The 24,934-nt window shown below is 50.3% G+C and overlaps 2 protein-coding genes across 10 annotated transcripts; one reads left to right on the forward strand and one right to left on the reverse strand.

The window, feature by feature from the left end:
* The first annotated feature begins 145 nt into the window (after positions 1-145).
* On the forward strand, positions 146-20,022 carry Exoc7 (exocyst complex component 7). 9 transcript variants are annotated; one of them, XM_005332589.4, is made up of 21 exons: positions 146-298; positions 484-549; positions 1,675-1,859; positions 2,056-2,161; positions 4,613-4,835; positions 8,646-8,813; positions 11,696-11,788; positions 12,651-12,719; positions 13,668-13,813; positions 14,050-14,202; positions 14,506-14,604; positions 14,941-15,003; positions 15,272-15,338; positions 16,110-16,148; positions 16,801-16,866; positions 17,118-17,238; positions 17,648-17,743; positions 19,039-19,102; positions 19,340-19,381; positions 19,488-19,621; positions 19,848-20,022. In XM_005332589.4, exons 1-21 carry the CDS (start codon positions 239-241, stop codon positions 19,948-19,950), a joined length of 2,163 nt encoding a protein of 720 aa, XP_005332646.2. In that variant the 5' UTR covers positions 146-238; the 3' UTR covers positions 19,951-20,022. The 9 variants fall into 9 exon arrangements, with proteins under 9 accessions (XP_005332646.2, XP_005332647.2, XP_005332648.2 ...); XM_005332590.4 differs by lacking the exon at positions 16,110-16,148; XM_005332591.4 differs by lacking the exon at positions 12,651-12,719.
* Positions 18,784-24,553, reverse strand: Zacn (zinc activated ion channel). Its single transcript, XM_078040982.1, has 10 exons — positions 24,537-24,553; positions 24,123-24,199; positions 23,772-23,941; positions 23,579-23,623; positions 23,360-23,466; positions 23,008-23,177; positions 22,132-22,256; positions 21,790-22,000; positions 21,511-21,672; positions 18,784-21,145 (listed from the first exon to the last, which is right to left on the reverse strand). Exons 1-10 carry the CDS (start codon positions 24,551-24,553, stop codon positions 20,955-20,957), a joined length of 1,275 nt encoding a protein of 424 aa, XP_077897108.1. The 3' UTR covers positions 18,784-20,954.
* Between the last annotated feature and the right edge of the window lie 381 nt (positions 24,554-24,934).

Raw genomic sequence — 24,934 nt, forward strand, 5'->3', positions numbered from 1 at the left:
TGGGGGCGGGGGACGGGATGTGTGCGTGCGTGTGTACGTGTGCGTTCTCACGTTCCAGACACACTCAAGATGGCTGCATTCCGCAGCCCGTGAACTCGGTGCAGGAGCACTTCCTCCTGTGACTCCCAACATGGCTCCACCAGTGCGCCCTGGGGCGGGGCCTAGGGCGGAAGTGGGTGTGACAGGGACGGAAGCTGAGGAAAAATATAGGAGAGGGCGAGACGTAGGATTTGGGACGATGATCCCCCCGCAGGAGGCGTCCGCCCGGCGGCGGGAGATCGAGGACAAGCTGAAACAGGTGGACCTGGGGCTGGGGAGCGGGAGGAGGGAGGGGAAGGGGCCGAGGCGGCCCGGGACATCTAGGCGAGGTGGGAAGGGGCTCTCGCTGGGCGGACTCCGGGTGTGGGGCTAGGCCGTGGGGCCGGGGAGCCCGCCTCCTTTAGCCTGGGCTTCTGGTGATGTCCTGCCCTGCATTCCTCTCAGGAGGAGGAGACGCTGTCTTTCATCCGAGACAGCCTGGAGAAGAGCGACCAGCTCACCAAGAACATGGTGAGTCGCCTCTTAGCTGGGAGGTGCAGTCAGGCTCCAGAAGGAGAGCCCTGCGGCGACCCGCGCTTGGGGACCTGCTGCCTGGGGTTCTGCGTTGGCAGTAGTGGTGGCAAGTGGGCTTCTCTCGCGAAAGTGGCATCTCTCTTGCCAGCCCCCTTCCACCGTTTCACTGAGGATACTGCAGCTCTGCTGGCCTGGACTTTCTGCTGTCGGCCTAAGCTCTCCAATTCTTCTTTCTCTCCCTCAGCGAACATTTAAGTGAGACTGCTTAGGTGGGCTGGGACTGATCGTGTGTCATTGCTAATTCAAGTGATGGATGGCTTCCAGCTAGGTTGACACATTGAGATTACCGAGGGAAGAGAATACTCAGCCTTCACCCCAAGGGACTTTAGGGTAGAATGGGCTCCCAGGTCCAACAAACCTGGAATGGAGTCCTTGGCCTGCATCTTACTTGTGTGGCTCCTGGCAGGTAACTCTTGAGTTTTCAATAACTGGACTGCTAAAACAGGGACAAGGCCAGCCTTCCAATGTGCTTGTGAAGGAAACATGAGCTGATGCATGTGAATACATCTCACACAGTGCCTGCTATAAATAAGTGCTCAATAAACACTTCTGTATTCCTTAGAGCAACTGGAAAGTCACAAATTGAGTAAAAATAAACTTGGATTTGTATTTCCTCACATTATTATTATTAAGTCCTAGTCCTGATGTAATGAGATTCACCCTCAGAAAATGGGGTTTGAAGGTACAGCAGTGCATTTGAGGCTACTCTGAATTAAACTACTTCCTGTTCTGTAACTTCAGAGAGAACAGAAATTGATATTTGGCTTTAAAGGGTGGAAGTGAAGCCATCCAGAGGTGATTATTGTATGAAGATTTAATTTGATGTTTGGCTTGCCTTCAATTCAAATTTCAAGCAATTTGTCTTGTACCATCTACTAGTTACTGGGCACATGGTAGGTGCTAGAGAAAACAGTAGTGAGCAGGTAAACCCTGTCCATTTCTTGCATGGAATTTATTTTCCAGAAAACTAGAGAAAAGTCAAAAGTGCCAATGTCTGTGGGTGGGTAGAAGCAGTGCCAGGACATCCCTAAGGCCTGAGAGCAAGACGCTTCTGTCTTTCAGGTATCTATTTTGTCATCCTTTGAGAGCCGCCTTATGAAACTGGAGAATTCCATTATCCCTGTGCACAAGCAGACAGAGAATCTGCAGCGGCTTCAAGAGAATGTTGAGAAAACCTTATCCTGCCTGGATCATGTCATCAGCTACTACCATGTGGCCACTGACACTGAGAAGATCATCAGGGAGGGGTGAGCTAGGCACTGAGGATCACATTCCTAATGCCTCTTGAACTCATGGCCCTAGGCCTTGGAAGGGGAGGTAGAATATATTTGAACCTAGATTCCCCTGTGTGAATTTGCTTCTTCTTCTTTCATGTACCATGCCTTTAATCCCTCCACTTCCTCCCTGACCCTTCCAGACTGATTGGACCCTTTTCCTTCCCAGCCCCACAGGTAGGCTGGAGGAGTACCTGGGAAGCATGGCCAAGATTCAGAAGGCTGTGGAGTATTTCCAGGACAATAGCCCAGACAGCCCAGAGCTCAATAAAGTGGTAAGGGACCAGTAGAGTAATACAAGAAGTTTGTAGGCATCAGTCCCTGTCTTGAACTCATAAGGGACACTGGACAAGTTTAAAGAAGTATGTAAACAGAAAGATATAATACAGTACTCATACATTAAAGTCTTTGCTTTAGGAATTTCATGTATACATTTTTATAATTTAAATTATAAATTATGTTTCAAGTGCAAATTTAACATTTTTTGGGGGGAGGTACTGGGGATTGAACTGAGGACACTTGACCACTGAGCCACATCCCCAGCCTTATTATGTATTTTATTTAGAGACAGGGTCTCCTTGAATTGCTTAGTGCCTTGCTTTTGCTGAGGCTAGCTTTGAACTCTTTTTTTTTTTTAAGAGAGAGAAAGAATTTTTTTAAATATTTATTTTTCAGTTTTTCGGTGGATACAACATCTTTATTTTATTTTTATGGGGTGCTGAGAATTGAACTCAGCGCCTCGCGCATGCCAGGCGAGCGCGTTACCGCTTGAGCCACATCCCCAGCCCTATTATGTATTTTATTTAGAGACAAGGTCTCACTGAGTTCCTTAATGCCTCGCTTTTGCTGAGGCTGGCTTTGAACTCTTGATCCTCCTGCCTCAGCCTCCCTCGCCACTGGGATTACAGGCATGAGCCACTGTGCCCAGGTAACTTTTTTTTTTTTTAATAAATGCATTTGTGATTCTTCATTGTGGTAGAAAATGCATTATCTAAAACTAATTGTTTTACCCTTTTTAAGTTCAGTGTCATGAAGTACATTCACATTGTAGGCAGCCATCACCACAATCCTTCTCTGGAATTTTTTCATCTTCCCGTACTGAAAGTCTATCAACATTTAACACAAACTTTCCACTCCACTGGCCACCCCCATTCAACTTTCTATCTCTGTGAATTAATGACTCTAGGAGCCCGCATCTATAGGATTTTTTGCATCATATCTTTGTGTTTATTTTATTTTGTTTTTTGGTACTGGGTATTGAACCCAGGTGCAGTTAATCCCTGAGTCACATTCCTCTTTTATTTATTTATTTATTTTATTTTGAGACAGGGTCTCTCTAAGTTGCTTAGGGCCTCACTAAATTTCTGAGGCTGGCTTTAAACGTACAATCCTCCTGCCTTGGCTCCCAAGTTGCTGGGATTATAGTGTGCTGCCACCATGGCTATATATGTTTGTGGTTTAAGTTTTGGGTCTCTTGGATTATCAAAGCAAGATGAAGGAGGCTGGAGTGGGATTTGTGTCATGTGTGAAGGAGGGAGACGATGTAGACAGGACAGGTGGGAACAGAGGCCTCAATGACTAAGAGGGTGAGGAGTATTGTAGGTGCCATCTTCTACCCTGTCATTTGGCACACCTACCTGTGGCACCACATTTCTAGCCCTCCGGTGCATATCTTGCCCAGAAGGGAGCAGGCTGGGGAGCAAAGATGGGAAATTGACTTTTCTTCCAACGTCTGTACTTTTGCTTAGTACAGACTTGCCACCTTTTCTCCCATCACATCTCCGAAGTGAAGGTATTTTTGTAGCATTCTGGGATGAACTGGTAACCAGCTGGTGGTCTTGGACTGTCTAAGGTCCCACCTGGCTGCCTTGAAGACTGATCCAATCAGTACTTTGTCACACCTGTAACCCAGAGGGGACACACCAGCCCATGGGTGGGGAGCCTGTGTCTCAGAGATTGGGATGTCAGAGGCCAGAGAAGTTTGATTGTAAGTTTCACAATCAAGTTTTGATCAGAGTGCAGAGTTCTGTATTAGAACTTCAGAGTAGGCTAGAGAAGGAGAATACAAAATGTGAAACTAGGGCTTGGTCCTGAAGGACTGACTGCATTCAAGCAGAAATAATTCTTTCTGTCTTTTTTTTTTTTTTAACATCTTCATTGTGATATAGTCTATATATCATGAAATTTACCCATTTAAAGTGTAAAATTCACACATTCATAAAGTTATGCAACCATTATCAGAATCAATTTAGAATATTTTCTTCATCCAAAAAGAAACTTATATTCATTTGTAGTCACTTTCCTTCCTCCTCTCCCCCATTCACTCAGCCTCTGGTAATCCTAACCTATTTTCTGTCTATAATCTATAAGATTTGCCTATTTATCTGCCAATTTATCTGTTTTTCCCCCCTTTTGCAAATTCCTTTCTAACAAGACAAATTAACATTGCAAGTGAGAAAATAATCAGCCAATACTTATTCAACAGCTCCTCCTTGCAAAACCCTCAGTCTTATCTGTGGACATCAATTTTGAGAGAACATAGGTTTTTCTTACCTTACCTTCTTTACCAAGGCTGGCTTCCTGATGTTTCTTCTCTAGGCTAAAGGAAGGAGGACAAGCGCAGGGGGAGACCCTGAGTCAGGAAGGTGGAGCATACGCAGTGGGTGGGGAGAGCTGCAGAAGGCGGTGTAGCAGCAGCAACCTGCTTCCTTCTGCTGTCCCTGCAGAAGCTGCTATTTGAGCGGGGCAAGGAGTCGCTAGAGTCTGAGTTCCGTAGCCTGATGACGCGCCACAGTAAGATCGTCTCCCCTGTGCTCATCTTGGATCTGATCAGTGGCGATGACGAGCTGGAGGTCCAGGAGGATATAGCCCTGGAGCACCTGCCTGAAAGTGTGCTCCAGGATGTGGTCCGAATCTCCCGCTGGCTGGTAGAATACGGCCGCAACCAAGGTGAGAGGTTGCCTACTGGCTCTGCCTGATAGCAGACCAGAGGGAATGGGAATTTTTCCATTCCCTCTTTTTTCTTAACCTATCTGGATTTTTTTTTCCTTTTTGTTTCTTACTTCTGAGGATCAAACCCAGGGCCTCATGCATGCTAGGCAGGTACTTTACCACTGAGCTACACCCCCGGCCCCCACCTTTTTTTTTTTTTTTTTAAATAAAAGGAGGTTCAACAGGAAACAATATGAGCAATAAGGGGCTGGGGACGTGGCTCAAGTGGTAGCGCGCTCGCCTGACATGTGTGCGGCCCGGGTTCGATCCTCAGCACCACATACAAACAAAGATGTTGTGTCTGCTGAGAACTAAGAAATAAATATTAAAAAATTCTCTCTCTCTCTCTCTCTCTTTCTCTCTTTCTCTCTCCCTCCCTCTCCTCTTTCTTTAAAAAAAAATCCTTAAAAAAATATGAGCAATAATTCAACAGCTTATATATCAAACTGTGGATCTAGCCAAATCCAAGCTTCTGTTTTGTTTTTATTTTTTGCACTGCTGGGGATTACCCAGAGCCTCATGTGTGCAAGGCAAGCCCTGTACCATAGAGCTATACCCCTACCCCAACCAAAGCTTTTCTTTATATACTTAAAACTTTTGTGTTTCTGAACTTTTTTACTTAGTTGTAAAATTTTGAGTCAACAGAAAGTTGTCGGTGAAAAGTAACTCAGGCCCCTACTTCCTTGATGCCTATGGCATCATCAGCCAAAGAGGAGCACTATGAAGACTGATTTATACCCCTCCAGAAAATTTATGCCACTGTATGTGTGTTTGTGTTTGAGAGATTAAATATGTGCACGTCCTTGCTTCACAACCAAATGTCCTACATTTATTCATACAGTGTTTATGCATTAAACACTGTGAAATATCTACAGTGTTTTAAACACTGTCCTATTATTTTTTTAACTTCATTGTATGCCTTGAGATTGTTTCATATCAGTACATGTAAATTTGGCTTCATCAGTTTTAAAAGCTGCATAATATTCTATGGTGTGAAGATACCATTTCTTTTGTTTTTCTTTTTTTTTTAAATATTCTTTTTTTTTTAAGAGAGAGTGAGAGAGGAGAGAGAGAGAGAGAGAGAGAGAATTTTTAATATTTATTTTTCAGTTCTCGGCGGACACAACATCTTTGTTGGTATGTGGTGCTGAGGATCGAACCCGGGTCGCACGCATGCCAGGCGAGCGCGCTACCGCTTGAGCCACATCCCCAGCCCCATCTTTTGTTTTTCTTTCTTTCTTTCTTTTTAATACATATATTTTAGTTGTCGATGGATGTTCATTTTATTTATTTGTTTGTTTGTTTATTTACTTATGATTGAGAATTGAACCCAGTGCTTCACATGCCAGGCAAGTACTCTACCACAGAGCCACAACTCCAGCCCAGTATCATTTCTTTAGCCACTCTTGAGATTAAAAAAAAAAAAAAAAAAAAAAACTTTAGATAAGCAAAATTTCTGAAAAATAAAAGTTCCCTAGATAGTCCATTTTACACTTGTCATTCCTCTAGATTCTTCTCTTATTTAGTGTGTCTGAATAACCATATTGTCAGTATGTGCTCTCTGATTATCCTGATGGGCTCAGTGGTTAAGTGCCCTTGAGTTCAATCCCTGGCACCAAAAAAAGCAAAGGGCTGGGGATATAGCTCAGTGGTAGAGCACCCCTGGGTTCAATCCCCAGCACTGCAAAAAAAATAATTGCTATTGCCAGCTGCTTCTCAGGTTGATGCCAGTCAAGGGACTTATTGACAGTTCTACAGTTCCATATATACTTAGTCTTTATTAGTCTTTATTAATTTTATCATTTTTGCTATTTGATTGGGCTCCCCCCCACCCCTCCACTGCTGGGGTTGAACCCAGAACCTCACACATGCTAGGCAAGTGTTCTACCACTGAACTATATCCCCAGCTCTTTCCTTTTCCTTTATTTTTTCATTATATATATATATTAGTTGTAGGTGGACACAATACCTTTATTTTTATTTATTCATATGTGATGCTGAGGATTGAACCCAGTGCCTCACATGCACTAGGCATGAGCTCTACCGCTGAGCCACAACCCCAGTCCCTATTTTTTCATTTTTTTGAGATAAGGTTTTACTATGTTGCCCAGGCCAGCCTTGAACTCCTCGGCTGAAGTGACTCCTGCTTCTGCCTCCCAAATAGCTGGGACTAAGGCTGTGCCACTCCACCTGGCTATATTACCACCCATGTTCTGCGTAGGCGATAGAAACAGGGTTCCCTCCAGTGGAATGGGCTGGCTGAGAAATAAAGGCTAAGAGAAATAAAACGGCGAAATAACCACAGAACACAGAAACTAGTTTCAAAGCTAGGGCAGGACAGACAACCTAACCAGATGGGTCCAGCTTCTAATATACAAAGGAGCCCACACCTGCTTTATTTATATTGGAAGACATCAAAGAAATTCTAAAGAAAGTTTTTCCCAAAATAGGATAACGGTGGGGGCAGGTAGGCTGCTCAGTTCCTAACGGGTTATGCCCATCTCTGGTGCTACTATGAGGGACCTTTCTAGCCCAATGGAAGGTCATGTGCATTGGGTGGTCTGTCTCCATGAGAGAGCCACAGGAAGTTCCCACTGCCACTGCCAGACCTATTCCCTCCCTGGCTGCAGTGCTGAGAAGAGGTCCTCATGCATTTCACAGATGGCTTTCCAAACTATAACTTCTATTTTCTCTATTTTTTTAAATTTGGTGTGTGTGTGTGAGTGAGTGAGAGAGAGACCAGGGATTGAACCCAGGAGGCTTTACCATGGAGCTATATTCCCAGACCTTTTAATTTTTGTTTTGAAACAGAATCTCCCTAAGTTGTCCATTTTGGCCTTAAACTTGTGGTCTTCCTGACTCAGCCTCCAAAATATTTGAGATCACAGGCACACACCACCATGCCTAGCTAACTTGCTTTTTTTTTTGTGAGGTACAGGGATTGAACTCAGGGACACTCGACCACCGAGCCTCATCTCCATCCCTATTTTGTATTTTATTTGGAGACTGGTCTCACTGAGTTGCTTAGCACCTCTTTTAGCTGAGGCTGGCTTTAAACTTGTGATCCTTCTGCTTCACCCTCCTGAGCTGCTGGGATTATAGGCATGCGTCACCAACCCTGCTAATTTGCTTTTTTTTTGGTACCAGAGATTGAACTCAGGGGCACTCAACCACTGAGCCACATCCCCAGCCCTATTTTGTATTTTATTTAGAGACAGGGTCTCACTGAGTTGCTTTGCGCCTCACTTTTGCTGAGGCTGGCTTTGAACTCTTTATTTTTTAGTTGTAGTGGAATACAGTATCTTCATTTATTCATTTTTATGTGGTGCTAAGGATCAGACCCAGGGCCTTACGCATGCAAGGCAAGCACTCTACCACTGAGCTACAACCCCAGCCCTAATTTCCATTTTTTAATGGCTGAAGATATGATATTTTTTCATTCATTGATAATTTTTTGCCCTTTTACCTCATATAAATTACACCCTTTTACCAAGTTAAATCTGGATGTTAACTTTTTTAAAAAAATTTAAAATAAGCCTTACTGTTCAAAACTTACATCTCATTATCAGTTCTATTGAGAATGGTTTTCTCTTTGAAATTTTGCATGGTTGAGATGAGGCCACATGGGTGACTTTGAGCCAAAGCATATGCTAGAACAGGGTTAGCCAGAAGCCATACAGGGCTCTGCTGCTGCCCTGGGGGAAGTATGGTACTGTGGCAAGCAGCAGTAGGAACCCTGCTGCCATACCTGTGTTGCTCTCTCCACAGATTTCATGAACGTCTACTATCAGATTCGCTCCAGCCAGCTGGACCGCTCCATCAAGGGCCTGAAGGAACATTTCCGCAAGAGCAGTTCTTCCTCTGGGGTTCCCTACTCCCCTGCCATCCCCAACAAGAGGAAGGACACACCCACTAAGAAGCCAGTCAAGCGGCCAGGTGAGGTCCGACCTTGGCCATTTAAGCAACAGCTAGAGGGCTGCCTAGAACCTGGGATTGCTTTTGTCTACCCTGGAGTCAGCAAATTCAGATCCCTCCATAACTTGTCTTTTTGATGACCCCAGCTACAGGTACACAGGACAGAAATGAAGGGTCTTCCCCCTCAGCAAAGCCCTGTGGAGTGAGGCCCTGATACTCACCAGTCTGAGAGTTACATGGTGTCTTTGGAATGAGGGGTCACAGATGTGTTCAGTTAGCCCTCCTGAGGTGTGGTGACAGAGCCACTTGGGAGGCCCCTTCCTCTTCCTTCATTATTCTGTTGGGAGGCCAGGTGCTTCTGCCACCCGGACAATGGGAGAGGATGGGCAAGCACTCCAGCTTTTACCTTCCAGAAAGCTAGGGGGACTCGAAGTGATGCGCAGTGGGGAAGAGGCTGGGAAGGGTTTATACTTTTACAGTCAGTCCCGAAAGGAAAGAAATCCCAAACCATCTTCTTGGAAGAACTCAGACTTGCTTTTGGACTCCAATTCAAAGACCATGCCTGGTTATGGAAGTCGTTGAAGGGCCCAGCATGGAGAGAGGTTTGGGTTTATGGTCATTGGTGTTCTAGAAGCAGCACACTGTTCTTTCTCCTGTTGTTATGTCCCCTGTAGCTTTTGCTCCAGGTGGACATTGTCTCTGTGTGTCAGCCATGGCTTGGCGAGCCTGGCTGTCTCTGCCTGGAAAATGCTGCCCTTGGTTCCAAGAGACTGAATGTCCCAGGGTTGGGGCTAGTGAGCTAGTAGCATGGGAAAAGGTGGCCAGTGAAGCCAGGAACTGCACCCACCTTGGGTCACCCAGCTACAGCTGCAGGCACCTCGGTAGGCACTGCCCAGGAGATGTGGTGTTGTGACAGCAGGTGGGAGAGCTCACTCCCTGTTTCTCCAGGGCCTAGCTGCTGTGCCCCTGAGAGAGCAAGGTGTCTGTTCACACTGATGAGATCACCTGCTTCTCCTCAGGCCTTTGATTAGGGTTGGGAGGTGGGGCCAGTGGAAGCTGCCCCAGGGGCACAAGTGAGGAGCAGAGCGTTAGGGAGTTGGGCTGCAGGAACCCGGCAGGAAGTGTGCTATCTTCTCCCCTCTGAGTGGATGTCCTGGCTGTCCCCAAAGAACTTGCTGCAGTGACTCTACTAACCCAGCCTGCTTGGCTGCGGCTGCCTATGTAGCCAGCTGGTCTGTCTCTGTGCCTTAGTTGTGTGGAGCAGGAGCTGTCCCCATGAGGCTGCCCAGCTGCCGGGCCTCAGCTGCTCTGTGCTCACTTCTTCTGCCTTATTCTGTGACAGGCTCACTGGAGGCCCTGTAACCCTGCTTGAACTGCCCCAGAAGTGCCCTCTGGTCATTGGGGGCCGCAGAGGCCTTTTGGGAAGAGGCATCTGACCTTGGGGATTGAAATGAACCTAATCTTTCCTTGTGGCAGAGGTACAAGCAGGAAATTGGCTGTGAGGACTCCTATGGTCTTGTAGCATTTTCAGAGTTGGCAGGAGCTGGTGGGCTCAGACCTGAGATCAAGACCAGGGTGTCAAGCTTCTGTTCCTGAACATCTGTTCCCAGCTCTAAGGAGAGGAGCAAGGAGGTCTTGTCAGTGACCTCAACATTGGGCCCTGGTAATTAGGCCCCTAATAGGTTTGGCAGCTGCCAGGTTAGCATCCCCAATCCTCTCCAAGCCAACACACTGCTGCTCCTGTTTGGTGGTGAGGCAGGAATATGATTTGCTCATTAGTGAGGTGCTCACTGAAGTAGGGAACACAGGGGAGACAGATGTGAGCCAGGCCCGCCCAGCTGGGTTATCAGTAGCTAATTGTGATGTAGTGCGGACAGAAAGAATGAGCCATCTGTGCCCTGCCCTATCTCCCCCAGCCTTGTGGGGAGCTGCCAGGACATGGCAGCCTCACCGTAGTCAGATACATGGAGGGTTCTCCAGGGAAGATGGACCAACTTAGGCTCATGGTGGCCTCCCCTACCCCAGTACATTTTGTCAGCGAGGCAGCAGTACCTGTCTGATTGAGTGCTATTTTTCATGCCCACATTTTCCTCCCCGAGATGTCTCATTCTTGCAGGCGCTGACCCCAGAGGCTGTGGACTGGCAGTTCTGTTGCATTGTTTTCACTTGTGATACTAACTGTTCTTTTTTCCCCCTTGCCAAGAGCATGTGCACTGTCCTCCTGCTCTCCCTCTTTGGTGGTGGCTTCTGTTAGCCCCTTCCTAGCTTTTCAGTTTGTTCCCATTGCTGTGGTGGTTTGGGGAACTCCCCTGGTGTGGGGTCTGCTGCTCTGGGTTGCTGAGCCTGTCTGGGGCACAGCTCCACAAGAAGCTCAATCCCATCTCACCACCTCCCAAGGGCTGCTTGCCATGGACTGCTGTTTGGCCTAAGTCCCAACACTTGAGCATGCTCGGGAACTCTGCCTTGGATTTTGGGGCTGACTTCCAGGGGCTTCCAGGGGGCCCCAGGGGTTAGGTCATGCCCTTGGTTTATGAAAGTTTCATCACTAGCTCCTTCATCCATACTGATTAAAATGCTGCTCAGTTGAGTTTTTTACTTTGGACTTCACCTGGTGGATCTTTGTCCTCTTATCTCTGTCATCCTCTGCACTTCCTAAAGGGAACTCAAATCCAGCACAATGAGTGTCAACAGCAAAGCCCAGAGCTACATTTGGAGGATGAAATGTTTTCTTCTCTCCAACTTTGGGGTCTCTGGTGGCCCTGGTGAAGGGCCTGCTGGGAGAGGTGTAGAGGGGCATGCTCGCTATTGGGGCGGCGTGGGCCGGGCAGGTGGAGGCCGCTGCTGTTTTCTCTCACTCATTTCCTAGGTCTTCTTATCTCCTCTCTGTGTGGCTCTGGTGACAGGGACGATCCGTAAGGCTCAGAACCTTCTGAAACAGTATTCCCAGCATGGTCTAGATGGGAAAAAGGGGGGCTCTAACCTCATTCCTCTGGAAGGTAATCACCCCGTGCTCCCCTCCTGTTCCTTCCTCCACTGTGTGTCCAATCACTTGGCAGGGCAGAGCCTCCCCCAGGAGGGCCTCAGGAGAAACCCCAGAGGTGGGCAGGGTGGGAATGGCAAGTTCCTAATGCTGCTTAGACTTCAACAGGCACAGGGACAGTTTTGTGGCTCTGCTTGGCCCTGTCTGGCTGATGGCAGCTCTGCCCTCCCTGAGGCTTCCCATTCCCCATTCCCTGTCTCTGTCCTTGTCTCCGTGTGAACTCAGAGAAAATTCTTTGTCTTGGGGCAGCCCTTTCACGCTCAGACCAGCAGTGGCAGGACCAAGTTGGTGAGGCCTCCTGGCCAGCCACCTCTTTAGGAAGAGGGCTGTGTGCAGCAAGGGGATAGGCTGTCTGGAGGCCACATCCCCCCTCCTGTCTGGGTAGGGACAGCCAGATCAGCTGCCCTGGTGGAATCAAGCGTCCTTCATAAGAATCAACCTGGGAAGCAAAGGAAGATCACCCCTATTTGCCCTCTCTTACTTGGTTCTCTCCCCAAAGACAGTGAGCTGGGCAAGCCCCCTGGGGCTGAGCATCACACTCTCCTGGGTCTACCCATCTTTCTCTCAGCCTCCAGGCTCAGGGAAATAAGCAGCCAGGGATGGTCCTGGGCAATCGCTGCAAATCAGGCTTGAAAAGGCTGTTCCCGTGGTGGTTTGAGGCAGAGGAGGGGCTCGGAGGCCTCCCCCGATGCTCCCTTCCCTGTGCCACATCTCCCATCCCCCTTCTGGAGATCAAGGGCTTCTTCCCCATGCCCCAAGGCAGCTTCCTAGCCCCTGGATAAACGCTGCTTGTATTTGTGCGGCCGTCGTCTTGCTAGGTCACGAGCATGATTTCCGAGTTAAGCACCTGTCCGAGGCCCTGAACGACAAGCACGGGCCACTGGCCGGTGAGTACCGTAGCCCAGCCTCAGGGTAGCCGCTGACACTGCCTTTGCAGTGGTCCCCGGATGGCCTGCTCCTGCCTGCCCAGCCAGGCCTGCTATGCTCCAAGGATGGGCCAGGCCTACAGCCTCACTTTTGCTCTGGTCTCTTTTGGGCACTAGGTCTTCTTGCTCCTCTTGAGGTGGGAGTGCTTGCCTGGCTCTTAGGGCCCAGCGAGGGGAGAAGCTGCAGCTCGATGCTCAAAAAGCAGGCAGGAGGGAAGGTGCCTCGAGGGCAAGGAGCCCTGGTGTCTGTCTCCTTGGAGCCTGTCCCTCAGCATGTAGGACCAAGCTGTCTTGCGCTGGCTTTGTCTGCAGGCACCCTCCCCCAGCCTCCAACAGTGGGATGTGGTCTCTTCCTGGGGCAGCCTACCACCAAGGAACCCTTCCTCTCCGGGGCCCACATACTTCCTCCCAGATTTTGAGCTGAGGTCAGTTAGTCTCTAAGCCATAGCCCACTGCCCTCTTACACATTCCAGAAGGCCTGGTTGGCTGGTGATGGCTTTCATGAGCCCAGCATTTTCTCAAAGAGAGGACCCCAGTACCTGCCTCTGGGAGATGGGCACTGCTGCCTGCCTATCCTGAGCTGCTGTCTTCCAGGCATAATTCAGAATTCTTAGACCTGGGGTCCAACAGGCCTTATCTAGGAAGTAGGTTTAGGGGTCGCCCTTCCTCTCCGTTTATCCTTCTCCTACCACCTCTAGTATCTGATGCTTTGGGGACACACATATTGTCTGTAAGAAGCTGAAAATGAAGCCAGGATGAAGGCTGGTCTTAGCTCCTGATCCCCCCAGCCCTGGGCCTGTGGCCAGTCTGTGCTACAGGACAGGAACTGGGGAGGTCCACTGCCCCTTCCCCCACAGGGTGAGTGGCTTTCCCCAGACCAGCAGCTCAGGAGCACTACTGTTCCCTCAGGGAGAGATGACATGCTAGATGTGGAGACTGATGCCTACATTCACTGCGTCAGTGCTTTTGTCAAGCTGGCCCAGAGCGAGTACCAACTGCTGACAGACATCATCCCAGAGCACCATCAGAAGAAGACCTTTGACTCCTTGATACAGGTCCTGCCCTACCTCGCCCTACCCAGAGGCTCTGTACAGGCTCTGAGTGTGGGGCAGGCCTGTTGTCCTGAGCCCTTATCTCCAGCTTGTGGCCTAGAGCACTATCCTAGGTGGCTACTCTGTACTTTGTTATTTCCCATCTTCCTGCCACAGCACACTGGCTTCCTATTGTCATCCCTAGAAATCATCTCTCTCCCTCTGCCCCTCCCTGAGCTGCCTCCTTGTCCTTCTCCCAGGACGCCCTGGATGGGCTGATGATTGAGGGGGAGAACATTGTGTCTGCTGCCCGGAAGGCCATCATTCGCCATGACTTCTCCACGGTGCTCACAGTCTTCCCCATCCTGAGGCACCTTAAGCAGACCAAGCCTGAGTTTGACCAGGTGCTCCAGGTATGTGAGTGGAGAGGCCCTTGGGGACACACAGTAAGGAGGAATCCTGCCTCCCCACATATGGCCTCCCCAACTCCTCCCTGAATCTCATTCTGTGCTCTGCACCTCTCTTTTGCATGAATGGAAGCAGTTTCTGTAGGGTCCTGGGCATGTCTAGATGCTTACAGGGTGATTCAAGGAGAATTGGTGGCTACCTTGCTGGAGAGTCAGTCTCCTGGGGTGGGGGCAGGGACACGCACAGCCCACTGTGGAGAGCAGTAGGTTCTGGCTTTGGCTAGGGTGTGCAGCAGTGTGCTTTCTCAGGGCACGGCCGCCAGCACCAAAAATAAGTTGCCTAGCCTCATCACCTCCATGGAGACCATTGGAGCCAAAGCACTGGAGGATTTTGCGGACAACATCAAGGTATCTATCTGCCTTCCCTTCCTCTACTACCACCAGGCCCGGCCTGCTGATATGTCTCTGGAGACTCCTCAGAGAGCAGACCTGCAAGAGGGATAGGCTTGCCCTGTAGAAAAACCACAGTGCTGCTGGTCCCCTTTCAATCCTCCTTTCCCTCCTGGAGCCCTCAGAGGTCAGACACTACTGTCTTGATTTCTTGCTCAGCCTCTGAGGCTGATGGACAACCTAACATGGACAGACCAGGAAGTGGCGCCATGAACAGACTAATGGGGGCATGGGGTGGGCTTGAGGTTGCCTGTGGAAGCTGTTGCAGAGAACCAGGAGTTGTCTTTTCCACAGAATGATCCAGACAAGGAATACAACATGCCCAAGGACGGCACTGTGCATGAGCTCACAAGCAATGTAAGTGCTGCCCGAGGACCCCTGGGGAAATGGGGAAAAGTGATGTTCAGTCCAGACCCTGGGCACAGCACCAGGGGAGGGGACTTGACCTGGCTTAGAGCCACTTCCTGGTGGAAGATAATTGGTGAGGTGTGTAGCATCTTTAACAGACAGGGCCTGTGGGTAGCCAGAGCCCCCAAAGGGTGAAACATGAAGCTTCTAGCCACCTTCTCACTGGGCAGAAGGGCCTTGCCCCTGACCTTCCTCCTGGACTGTGTCCCCCCACCAGGCCATCCTCTTCCTGCAGCAGCTCCTAGACTTCCAGGAGACAGCAGGTGCCATGCTGGCCTCCCAAGGTACTCAGCACCCAGCTGACCCTGTCTGCCCCACTGCTCCTTCTTGCCTGGGAACATGGATTAGCCCCCCAAAAGAATTGACCTTCATAGGGTGAGGGCAGGGCTTGGGGCGGGAACTCCTCCCGTGCGTGGAGTGGGCTAGAGACAGCCTGTGGGGGACCCTGAGCCCACTGGGCCATCCCAGACTGAATATCAGAAGAGTAAAGTTTGCCATCTCTTTATTGGCCCCCCAGCCCTTTTCCTTGCATTCATGGCCATCCTTGCTCTGGGCAGACACTGCTGGTCTGAAGCACCCTTCCTGCCCTCCCCTCCTTCCACATTTCTCTAATTCTTCTTGTGTCTACCTGTTCTCTTAATCAGTCTGACCCTTGGTGGGCTGGTGTCTCAGGGTCAGCTGGGTGTCCTCCCGCTGGCCACCACCCTGGAACTAGAGCATGGGAGGTTGGCAGTAAAGATGAGCACTCCTCCAACTCATTCCAACCCTGTGGTTCCCAGGTCTCCCCTCCCCTCTGACCCATCTTGGGGACAAGGAGCTAAGGGGCTGCCTCTGCCCTGCGGTTCTCCACATCTGCATTCCAGTGTATTGCCTGGTCTTGAAAGGGCTTGCCCTGCTGTGTGCTTCCTGTCTGTGTCTGTGTCTGGCTGTCATGGGGAGAGGTCTGCTTGACTCGGGGTGACATAGCCGTTTCTAACCTGTTTTTGCACTTTGCATCTTTCTCCCTCCTCTGTCTCCCTCTGTCCCCTCTGTGTGCACTGCCTTTCACTCCGTAGTTCTTGGGGACACATACAATATTCCTTTAGACCCCCGAGGTAAGCAGTGCGACTCTGCAGCCCCCTCCTTCCCTGCCAAAGCCCTCATTCCCTGGGGACCTGCTCTCGGGATCTGTTGGGGGTGGGGCCCGAGGGGACATGAGACCTCCCAGGGTGCTCTTACCTTACGCTGCTCCCTTCACAGCCACCTTGTCCCTGAGCCAGCCTCTCCAGCCTGCCATGTTCAGCCCCTCAGTCTCCCTACATGGCCTTCTGCTCTGCAGGCAGTCTGCCCCCCTTACTCATAAGGGCCTGGTGGGGGGATTATGGGAAGTGGAAAGATGATAGACCCCATTCTGAGAGTTGGCTGTTGGCAAATGGGAAAAGTGGACCTTGTAGGTACCGCCCAGCATGGGTTGGGGCCAGGGGTGGGGAGCCTGGTGTTCCACTCCTGTCCCTCCAGCCTTCCTGCTGACATGGGCTAGCTCCCTAACTATACCAGCCCATCACAGTAAAGCATAACCTTGGGGCCCAAAAGAGTGCAGGGGCAGCACTCCTGCCATAGGATGCAGCCCAGCAGCTCAGCAGGCACCAGCTCTCCTGAGGAAGCCAGGGACTCTCCCAGCATTTCCTCTGCTGCTCCTTGGGTGGGGGAAGGCCACTGAGGATCTTGGCCATTGCCACCACCATCACAGGACTTCTTTTCTCACAGAGACCAGTTCGTCAGCCACCAGCTACAGCTCTGAATTCAGCAAGCGACTGCTGAGCACCTATATCTGTGAGTGTCTTCTAGAACCTTTTCCCTCCCTTCCCCTTTCTGTGTTCACCAGCTATTTGTGCATTCCTCTCCTGACCTTAGAATTGCAACCCAAGCTCTAGTTCAGGGGCCAAGGAAGTTGAGAAGGGCTCAAAAGGCCCTCGAGTCAGGATGACAAGGAATAGTCAGGAATAGTCCCATGGTTGGGTCCCATGGTTGGGCCATCTGGGTCAGGCTGCCTTGAGGGTGTTGTCCCATCTTTCCCTGTGCAGGTAAAGTCCTGGGCAACCTGCAGCTGAACTTGCTAAGCAAGTCCAAGGTGTATGAGGACCCAGCACTTAGCGCCATCTTCCTGCACAACAACTACAACTACATCCTCAAGTCCTTGGAGAAGTAAGTGGCTGCAGGCAAAGCTCTGCGCCTCACCTCACTCACCTCAGCCTGGGCAGCCATTCCAGCCTCTGCCCTCCAGGGCTGGTTGCTCCTGAGTGCAGGCAGGGAGGGCCACTTTGCTCTTTGTAGTCCCCAATTAGCGAGCACTGAGTGCTGCTGCCTTCTAGCTCTGGAAATTTCAATATGGGATCAGGGGCCCTCCTTCCTGGTGATGCTGCCAAGGCCAGCAGCCTCTGGGCCCCAGGAACCCATTCTTTTTTTTTTTAATATATTTTTTTATGTGGTGCTGAGAATCGAACCCAGTGCCTCACGCATGCCAGGCAAGCATGCTAGCACTTGAGCCACATCCCCAGCCCCACCCCAGGAGTTCATTCTGTCCTTCTCTACTATATCTCTTTCCTGTATCCAGGTCCGAGTTGATCCAGCTGGTAGCCGTGACTCAGAAGACAGCTGAGAGCTCCTACCGGGAGCATATCCAACAGCAGATCCAGACTTACCAGCGCAGGTGAACAGTCACCCATCCGCCTGCTGGGCCCAGGCTCCTCGCCACATCCCTGCCCCTGAGCCCACACACAGTCTTCGTTCTCAGTGCCTTATAAGAGGAAGTCAGTAACTGGTGCCCTGTGGACGCCATCCTCCTCTTTTTTGTTGTGTTTTGGTGCCTGTGATTGAACCCAGGGCTGCATCCTATGGCAGGAGTGCTGCCCCTACACTCTTTTGGGTACCCAAGGTCACTGCTTTATTGTGATGGGCTGGTGTAGTTAGGGAGCTGGCCCATGTACACTGAGCTGCACCCTCAGCCTTTTATTATCTTCTTTCTTCACTTATTTTTATTTATTTATTTGTTTGTTTGTTTATTTATTTGCTTTTTTTAATATTTTATAGTTGGACACAATACCTTTATTTCAATAATTTATTTTTTACATGGTGCTGAGGATCAAACCCAGGGTCCCACACGTGCAAGAAGATCACTCTATTGCTGAGCCACAACCCCAGCCCCATACTTATTTTTTTTAAATATTTATTTTTTACTTATAGGTGAACATAATATCTTTATTTTATTATTATTTTATTTTTACGTGGTACTGAGGATTGAACCCAGTGCCTCACGCATGGTAGGCGAGTGCTCTGCCACTGAGCCCCAGCCCTAGCCTTTCACTTATTTTTTAATCAAATTCACATAGTGGAGAGAGAGGCCCCCCCTGCTGCCTGCTGTCCCTTGGTTTCTTCAGAGTGAGCTGCCAAGTATCATGGCTAAGAATAGTTGAAGATCTGACTGCAAAAATGTGGGTAATGTTTAGCCCAAGAGTAGAACAGAGTTTTAAGAGCCTTGAACTTGGCTGAGCCTTGTTCTTAGGTCCTCACTGCTTCTCTGGCCCTCTGTTCTCCTTGACTTGTTTCTTTCCCTTTAGTATCTCTCTCTTCTGTCCTCTGCTCCCTCCTTTCTCATCTGTGTCTTCATCTTGGCCATGATATCAATGCAGTTGTCAGTATCTGTTCAGTTTATTGAATGCCTGTTTCTTGTTCTTAATTTTTTTTTTGGAGTTGATTTTTAATTTTTTTATTAGTTGTTCAAAACATTACAATGCTCTTGATTGTTCTTAATTTTTAAAGTAAGCAGCTTAGACATTTTCTGTTCCCAAGGAAAAGATCCCAGTTGTTTTGTTTAGATGTAATCTAGATAGATTCCCATCTCCCAACCCCCACAGTAGATCAAGAAATTAAAAAAAAAAAAAAAAAGCCATGGCCAGCAGAGGCCCTGTCTCCCTAGCCTTATGCACTCTCCCTGCTTTCTGGCAGTTGGTTAAAGGTGACCGATTACATCGCAGAGAAGAATCTACCTGTGTTCCAGCCTGGAGTCAAGGTGGGCTTAAGGTCTGGGCTAGGAAGAGACATTGAGCAAATGTGATACTTTTGTTGTGTTTTGGGGGAAAAATGGACAAAATCCCTCTGGGATCAAAAAGCAAAGGATGTGTATGATCATGAGGGTAGCAGGAGGGTGGACTGGGACCCACAGTGTTAGGAAAGATCAAGGCAGGTTGATTCTGCACTGAGCACAGCTTTCTCTGGCCCGCTTCCGTCCCTCTCCCTACCCCACCAGCTCCGGGACAAGGAGAGACAGATGATCAAGGAACGTTTTAAGGTAAGTTAGGATCTTTCTACTCTGCTGCTTGTTGCTTCTATTGTGCCATCCCAGACCCAAAGTTTTTGTCTCTGGTCCCTTCTCTTTCCATCCTTTTTGTGGCCAGGGCTTCAATGATGGTCTTGAAGAACTGTGCAAGATCCAGAAAGCCTGGGCTATTCCAGACACAGAGCAAAGGGACAAGATTCGCCAGGCACAGAAAAACATTGTCAAGGAGGCCTATAGGGCCTTTCTGCACAGGTAAACCCTGCGTTGCCCACTTCCCCACTGGGCTTTGTGCCTTCCTTTTCCTCAAGGAAAGGAGGAGGGTGTGGTGGACCTAGGCAGAGATCCAGTCTGGGCTTTGGGACATCACTAAGGGGTATCCCACTCCATCTCTGAAACCCTATCAGAAGTGCCTTAGGTGGAGGGTGGAGTTGAGGAGGGGTTGGCCTCTCCCCTCCCCTTGACCCTAGTGCTTGATCAGGTATGGCAGCGTGCCCTTCACCAAGAACCCTGAGAAGTACATCAAGTATCGCGTGGAGCAGGTGGGCGACATGATCGATCGCCTTTTTGACACCTCCGCCTAAGCCTGCCAGTGTCTCTGCCTGGTTCCACCAAACTAACCATGTTATTGGAAAGATAAACCAGTGTTAACTTGCCTCTGGGCTGGGTGAGTTTGAAGTCCTTTGGGACAGAGCCCTCTCTTCACCACCCCTTCCGGAGTCCTATCCCTTTAGTCCTGGTGTCTGCTTCTTCCAGGCATCCCACATTCCCCACCAAACCAGCACTCTCCCAGAACTCAGGGGCTTTTCCCACCTTCTATGGCTAAGCACAGCTGGAAGGGACTACATAATAGCATCTGAAACAGGAAAGAATGAAGACAGGGTGGTGCCCCCAGCTACCAAGAGCAGGAGGGCAGACCCTAACCCCAGTCTAGTTCAGAACTAGAGATGGAGATCTCCCTTTTAGCTCAGAGATGTGGGTAGAGATCAGAGGAACAGGCCATACCACAGCCAGGAGGCTAGAGAAAAGGCGATCAGGGCTGACCCACTCTTTTGGAGTTAGTGCATGGTCCACTATCCTGAGATCTGGGGAAGTTCCACCTCCCAGGAGTCTCCCAGGTTTTGGGGGGCATGAGTGCTCTCTCTCCATTCCCTCCCAGGAAGTGTTTAGAGGAGTTCTGACCCGCCCTCTGGGGCTAGCCGCTCATATACCTGTCTCCCTGTCCCTGGCATCAGTGAATGGCAGCAGTGGTCACAGAAAGAGCAGTAAGGTTGAGTGTGTGGGGCGAGACACTGGTGGATAATGGCCAGCAGTTCAGGAGCAAAGTATAAAGAGTATAAAGTCAGGCCTCACCTACTTAGGATGAGAGTGAACAGTTGGGTTCAATGAAGGCAAACCCTTGAGGTGCACTTGCCTGGGTGATGGGTTTATTTCTCACTCTGCTGCTGTACACACAGAGGAGTGAGCTCAGGGTGCTCAAGGCCCCCAAGAGTTAAGCAAAGAGCCTTCCCTCTTCCCCCTCTGTCCTTCTCTCCCTCCAGTCTCAGGAAACCACACCTCATCCTAAGGTCTACAGCACTGGGCCCTGTTACAGCTTGGGTGGCCCACCATGAGGGAGAGCCTTGCCAGGGGCTGGGTCAGACTTGCATGTTGCCCATATCCATGTTCCAGCAAAGATGAGCTGGCTGCACACCACACTGGTCACATAAACGAGGAAGAAGGCATGATCAGCAGCCTCAGCCCAGCTTCTCCTTGACCTCTTTCCTCCGCTGGGGTCTGCTGCGGGGAGAGAGGTAGGGAAAGAAATGGTTCCCAGGGCCCCTTCTCTCAGAGCAGAAGGGTAAACCCTAATAGTTACCAGCTGTATGCCCCCTGCCTTAGATTCTCAACTAATGAAATTTCAAATCTAGCCCCTCCCAGGTACTTCCAGCAGAGAAAAAAACTCTCCTAGAGAGTTCTGCAAGACATGGGGTTTTCTGGGGGATCTGAGGTCACCTGGGCCACTACCCCAGATAGACATGCTTCTTCCCAGGGAGGGCACAGTGGAACCCAGGGACAGTGGTGCCAGCTTCTGCCCTATCGAACCTGCTACCAAAGGCCTCACTCCTCACCACCCTCAAGAAGGGGCCTTAGTGCCTGCCCACCTTCAGAATTAGGCCCCAGGTTCTCCTTTCTCTGCTCTCTTCTTGGACCTGGGATGGGGCTACTTTTGTCTCCAAGACTATCCCGAGCTAGCAACCCAGCCAGCAGCACGGTCTCTATGGTGCTAAGAAAGAGCAGCAGTAGCAGGACTGTGAAGTAGTGAACTGGGAAGAGGAGGGGACAGGAAGTCAGGGGTTTGGCTGGGTAGAGGCTCAGGTATTGGGGAGGGGGGCAGGCCCACTAGAGTCCTACCCAGAGCTAGGGGAGGAAGCAGGCCTTACTGAGCAGTGGGTTGCAGGAAGAGGAGCTGGGCAAGGCCTGCACCAGGGAGGAGTGGAAGACCAGGTAGCCCAGCAGCAATGTCACCTTGTAGGCAATGCGTTCGGTAGCCTGGAGGGGCAAAAGCCCCCCACACACATCAGCCAACAGCAGTGCCTCTCCAGGTACCAGCAGCGCTATGATGGACTTGAGTGCTGTGTTCTTCAGGCTCAGCTAGAAGGAAAAAAAGCGTTTCCCAGGGGATGGGAGGATAGGCAGCAGAAGGATGGTGTCATGCCTTTGGCTCCTAACCCACTCCCTTCCCCTTGATCAGCCTCTGCCAGTCCCTTCCTAATTCCACTCACCGTCACCTGGAAGCAGGGTACTACCTGCAGGGGCAGGACTTGGGTTTTTAAGTCACGAACCACATATTCCCTCTTGACACTCACAATCTCATTCACCGCATGGGCCCGGAACTCCAGCTCCCTCACTGAAAGGAATAGGGATGGGAATGGTGAACCACCGGGAAGGAGATATCCCTGCCCTGCCCCCCCAATCTCGTGAGGGTAGGAATAGAAACAAACTGGAGCCCAGGGATGATGCAGACATCTGATGACTTTGGGGAGCAGAGATGGAGGAGGAAGTGGTAAGTAGGAGGGCTTGCCAGACATTTTGCAGCACCTCAGATTGTCTTCAGTTAAAGGAAGGGTCTTATCAGATTCACTGATGAGTTTTCATTGTAGAAATAAATGCACTTTGTACCACTTGATGGCAGGGAAGTGATCACAGACTCATCACTGGCCCATCATCTCACACCTGAAATATTAGGGTCTGTGGGCACTGGCTGTGATCTTTCATAGAGAAGAGAGATGTGAGGGGAGTTAGGAATTCTCTGCCAATTTAGATGCCACCTGTTTGGTCTGTGGATATTTATTATCCACAGTTTCCTTCAAAAGTCAGCAGTCTGAGCTTCTGGGCTTGACACAAGTGGCCCAGCCACTGCAGTTGGCCCTGGCTGTTGAGAACAGGTGCTCTGGGGAGGGAAGACTGAAGTGAGCAGGCCCCTGGATGAGGGCGGGGAGAATGAGGGGAGATGGGCTGCTGTCTGGGAGGCACAGGTGAGATGCATTTCCATTCAGCTCCCTTAAGCCAGGGGATAGATTGATCTGAACACAGACCTGTGCTAGAGGTCAGGGTCCCCTCCCCTCTGCCCTCACCCCCAGTCCCCACCCTGACAGCACCAGTGTTGCTAAAAGCAAAGAAGCTGAGGCTGCAGTCGCTCTTGTCTCTGGGGAAGTGGAGGAGCTCAAAGTCGCAGTTGGTCTCTGTGGTGAGAGCCAGGTTAAGCTCCACATGGCCATCTGGGTCTACTCGGGCCTGTGGGTTCTGGTCCTTCCAGTCCACCCAGAGCCTGTGGAGAAAGGTGCACAGAGACCCAGCCCCTTCTTAGACTGGAAGGGAGCGGGGAACTACATTTGGCACTGGCAGCACCAGGTGGGGAATAGCCACCAAGAATGCCTCTGGGCTCTAGGGGGAAGGGGGGGAAGGATGTACACCATGGGTTTCTGGAATGAGAATTTCTGCCTCACTCACGCTTCCCGGATGGTGAGTCCAGGCGTCCAGAGTGATTCACAGGGCAGTGTGACTGCATGCCGAGAGTGTGCACTAGCATTCCAGGCCAGGCGAGCATCCAGCCAGGACTGAGGGTACAAGGATACCATTAAGGTCCCATTCACACATACACACCCCCAAGATTAGCCAGTTGATGAAAACCACGTTCTTTGTCCCATCTCAGCCAGGACAGGAGCTCACCAGCCTCAGCATCATCATAGAAGACACTGTGTACCGCAGGATGTCCTGGGAGAGAGGAGCAACACGTCACCTCACAGTTAGGTGCTACGTGACAAAAGAGGCAGGAGACCCAGCACTAGTGGACACTAAGTCCTGCCCCTTCCCCAAATCAGCATTTGGGTCCTGTCCCCTCCCATAGCCAGGCGGCACTTACCACATTAAACACATTGGACACAAACACCTGCACGCTCACTTGCAGGGGTGCACTCCCATTGTTAGGAATCTGGATGGTTTCATGGACCTCTAGGGGTGAGTTGAGGTCAAGGGAGGATGGCCAGGCTGAGGGGTAAAGGTTGAAGTTATTTTGAGGCCCCAATCCCAAAGCTTACTCCCTCCACCTGGCAACTAGACTTACATAGGCTGGATCCTTGGACCCAGGGTGGGATGCTGCTGAGCCCAAGGAAGGCAAGATGGAGCAGGATCCACAGGGACATCATTTGTGGCTCCCTGGAGGGTTGGATAGAGCAGCAGGTCCTAAGCTGTGACCTATATTTCAGTCACTTACCTGGGGCCTGAGCAATTTGAGGGAGGCAGCTGCTCTGCTCAAGGACTGGGATCTTGGGCTTAGCAACCCCTATGGTTCTGGTTCCGCAAACACCCAAAGACAAAGGCCAGGACCCAGCCCCACCCACCTTGCACCTGCCTAGGCGTCCCTGCCCTGCTCCATTTCCACCATCTGGAACCTATTACCTCATTCAAAGCCTGCCAAAGCAGGTGGGGTAAGCTTGGGACCCCCATCTCTCCCTTACTTGGTTCTTCCACTCAGGACAGGCCTCTTCTATATTTTGGTGGCTGGCAACAACCTGGCTAAACCCTTGTCCAAAGTGGCTTCCTCTCAGCAATGAAATGGGTGCACCTCTGAGTGTCCTTGCCTCTACTTCAATACTGGTCTGACCTTATGTAAAAAGCATTGGCTCACTGGGCCCAGTGGGGCATGCCTGTAATCCCAGTGGCTCCGGAAGCTGAGACGGGGATTGTGAGTTCAAAGCCAGCCTCAGCAACTGTGAGGCACTAAGCAGGTGTCAGTGAGAAGTGAGACCCTGGCTAATAAAATACAAAATAGGGCTGGGGATGTGGCTCAGTGATCCGAGTGCCCCTGCAGTTAATCCCTGGTACCCCTCCCCCAAAAAATAGTGCAATGGCACAAGAACTCTGGGAGTGGAACAAATACAAGGACAGATAGACACTAGCTCTTGAGCAATGCTGTAGGGTATTCTAAGGGTAGAGTGGCTAGAGGGTACTCAGAGTAGAACAGGCCAGGGGTGAGACTGACATGCTGGATACCTGATCCTGCCCAGATGCAGCCAGGTAAGGAAA

This window comes from Ictidomys tridecemlineatus, chromosome 3 (genome assembly GCF_052094955.1).
Source record: "Ictidomys tridecemlineatus isolate mIctTri1 chromosome 3, mIctTri1.hap1, whole genome shotgun sequence".
NCBI classification, from domain to species: domain Eukaryota; kingdom Metazoa; phylum Chordata; class Mammalia; order Rodentia; family Sciuridae; genus Ictidomys; species Ictidomys tridecemlineatus.

Bases quoted from the DNA above. Each gene is read 5' to 3' on its own strand.
- Exoc7 (XM_005332589.4), top strand. From the start codon at position 239: ATGATCCCCCCGCAGGAGGCGTCCGCCCGGCGGCGGGAGATCGAGGAC. The intron at 4,836-8,645 runs GTGAGAGGTTGC...CTCTCTCCACAG, and splicing joins AGAATACGGCCGCAACCAAG to ATTTCATGAACGTCTACTAT. The intron at 17,744-19,038 runs GTGAACAGTCAC...GCTTTCTGGCAG, and splicing joins ATCCAGACTTACCAGCGCAG to TTGGTTAAAGGTGACCGATT.
- Zacn (XM_078040982.1), bottom strand. The intron at 23,942-24,122 runs GTAAGTGACTGA...GGAGGGAGTAAG, and splicing joins TCAAATTGCTCAGGCCCCAG to CTTTGGGATTGGGGCCTCAA. The intron at 21,146-21,510 runs GTGGGCAGGCAC...CTCTCCCCGCAG, and splicing joins CCTGGGGCCTAATTCTGAAG to CAGACCCCAGCGGAGGAAAG.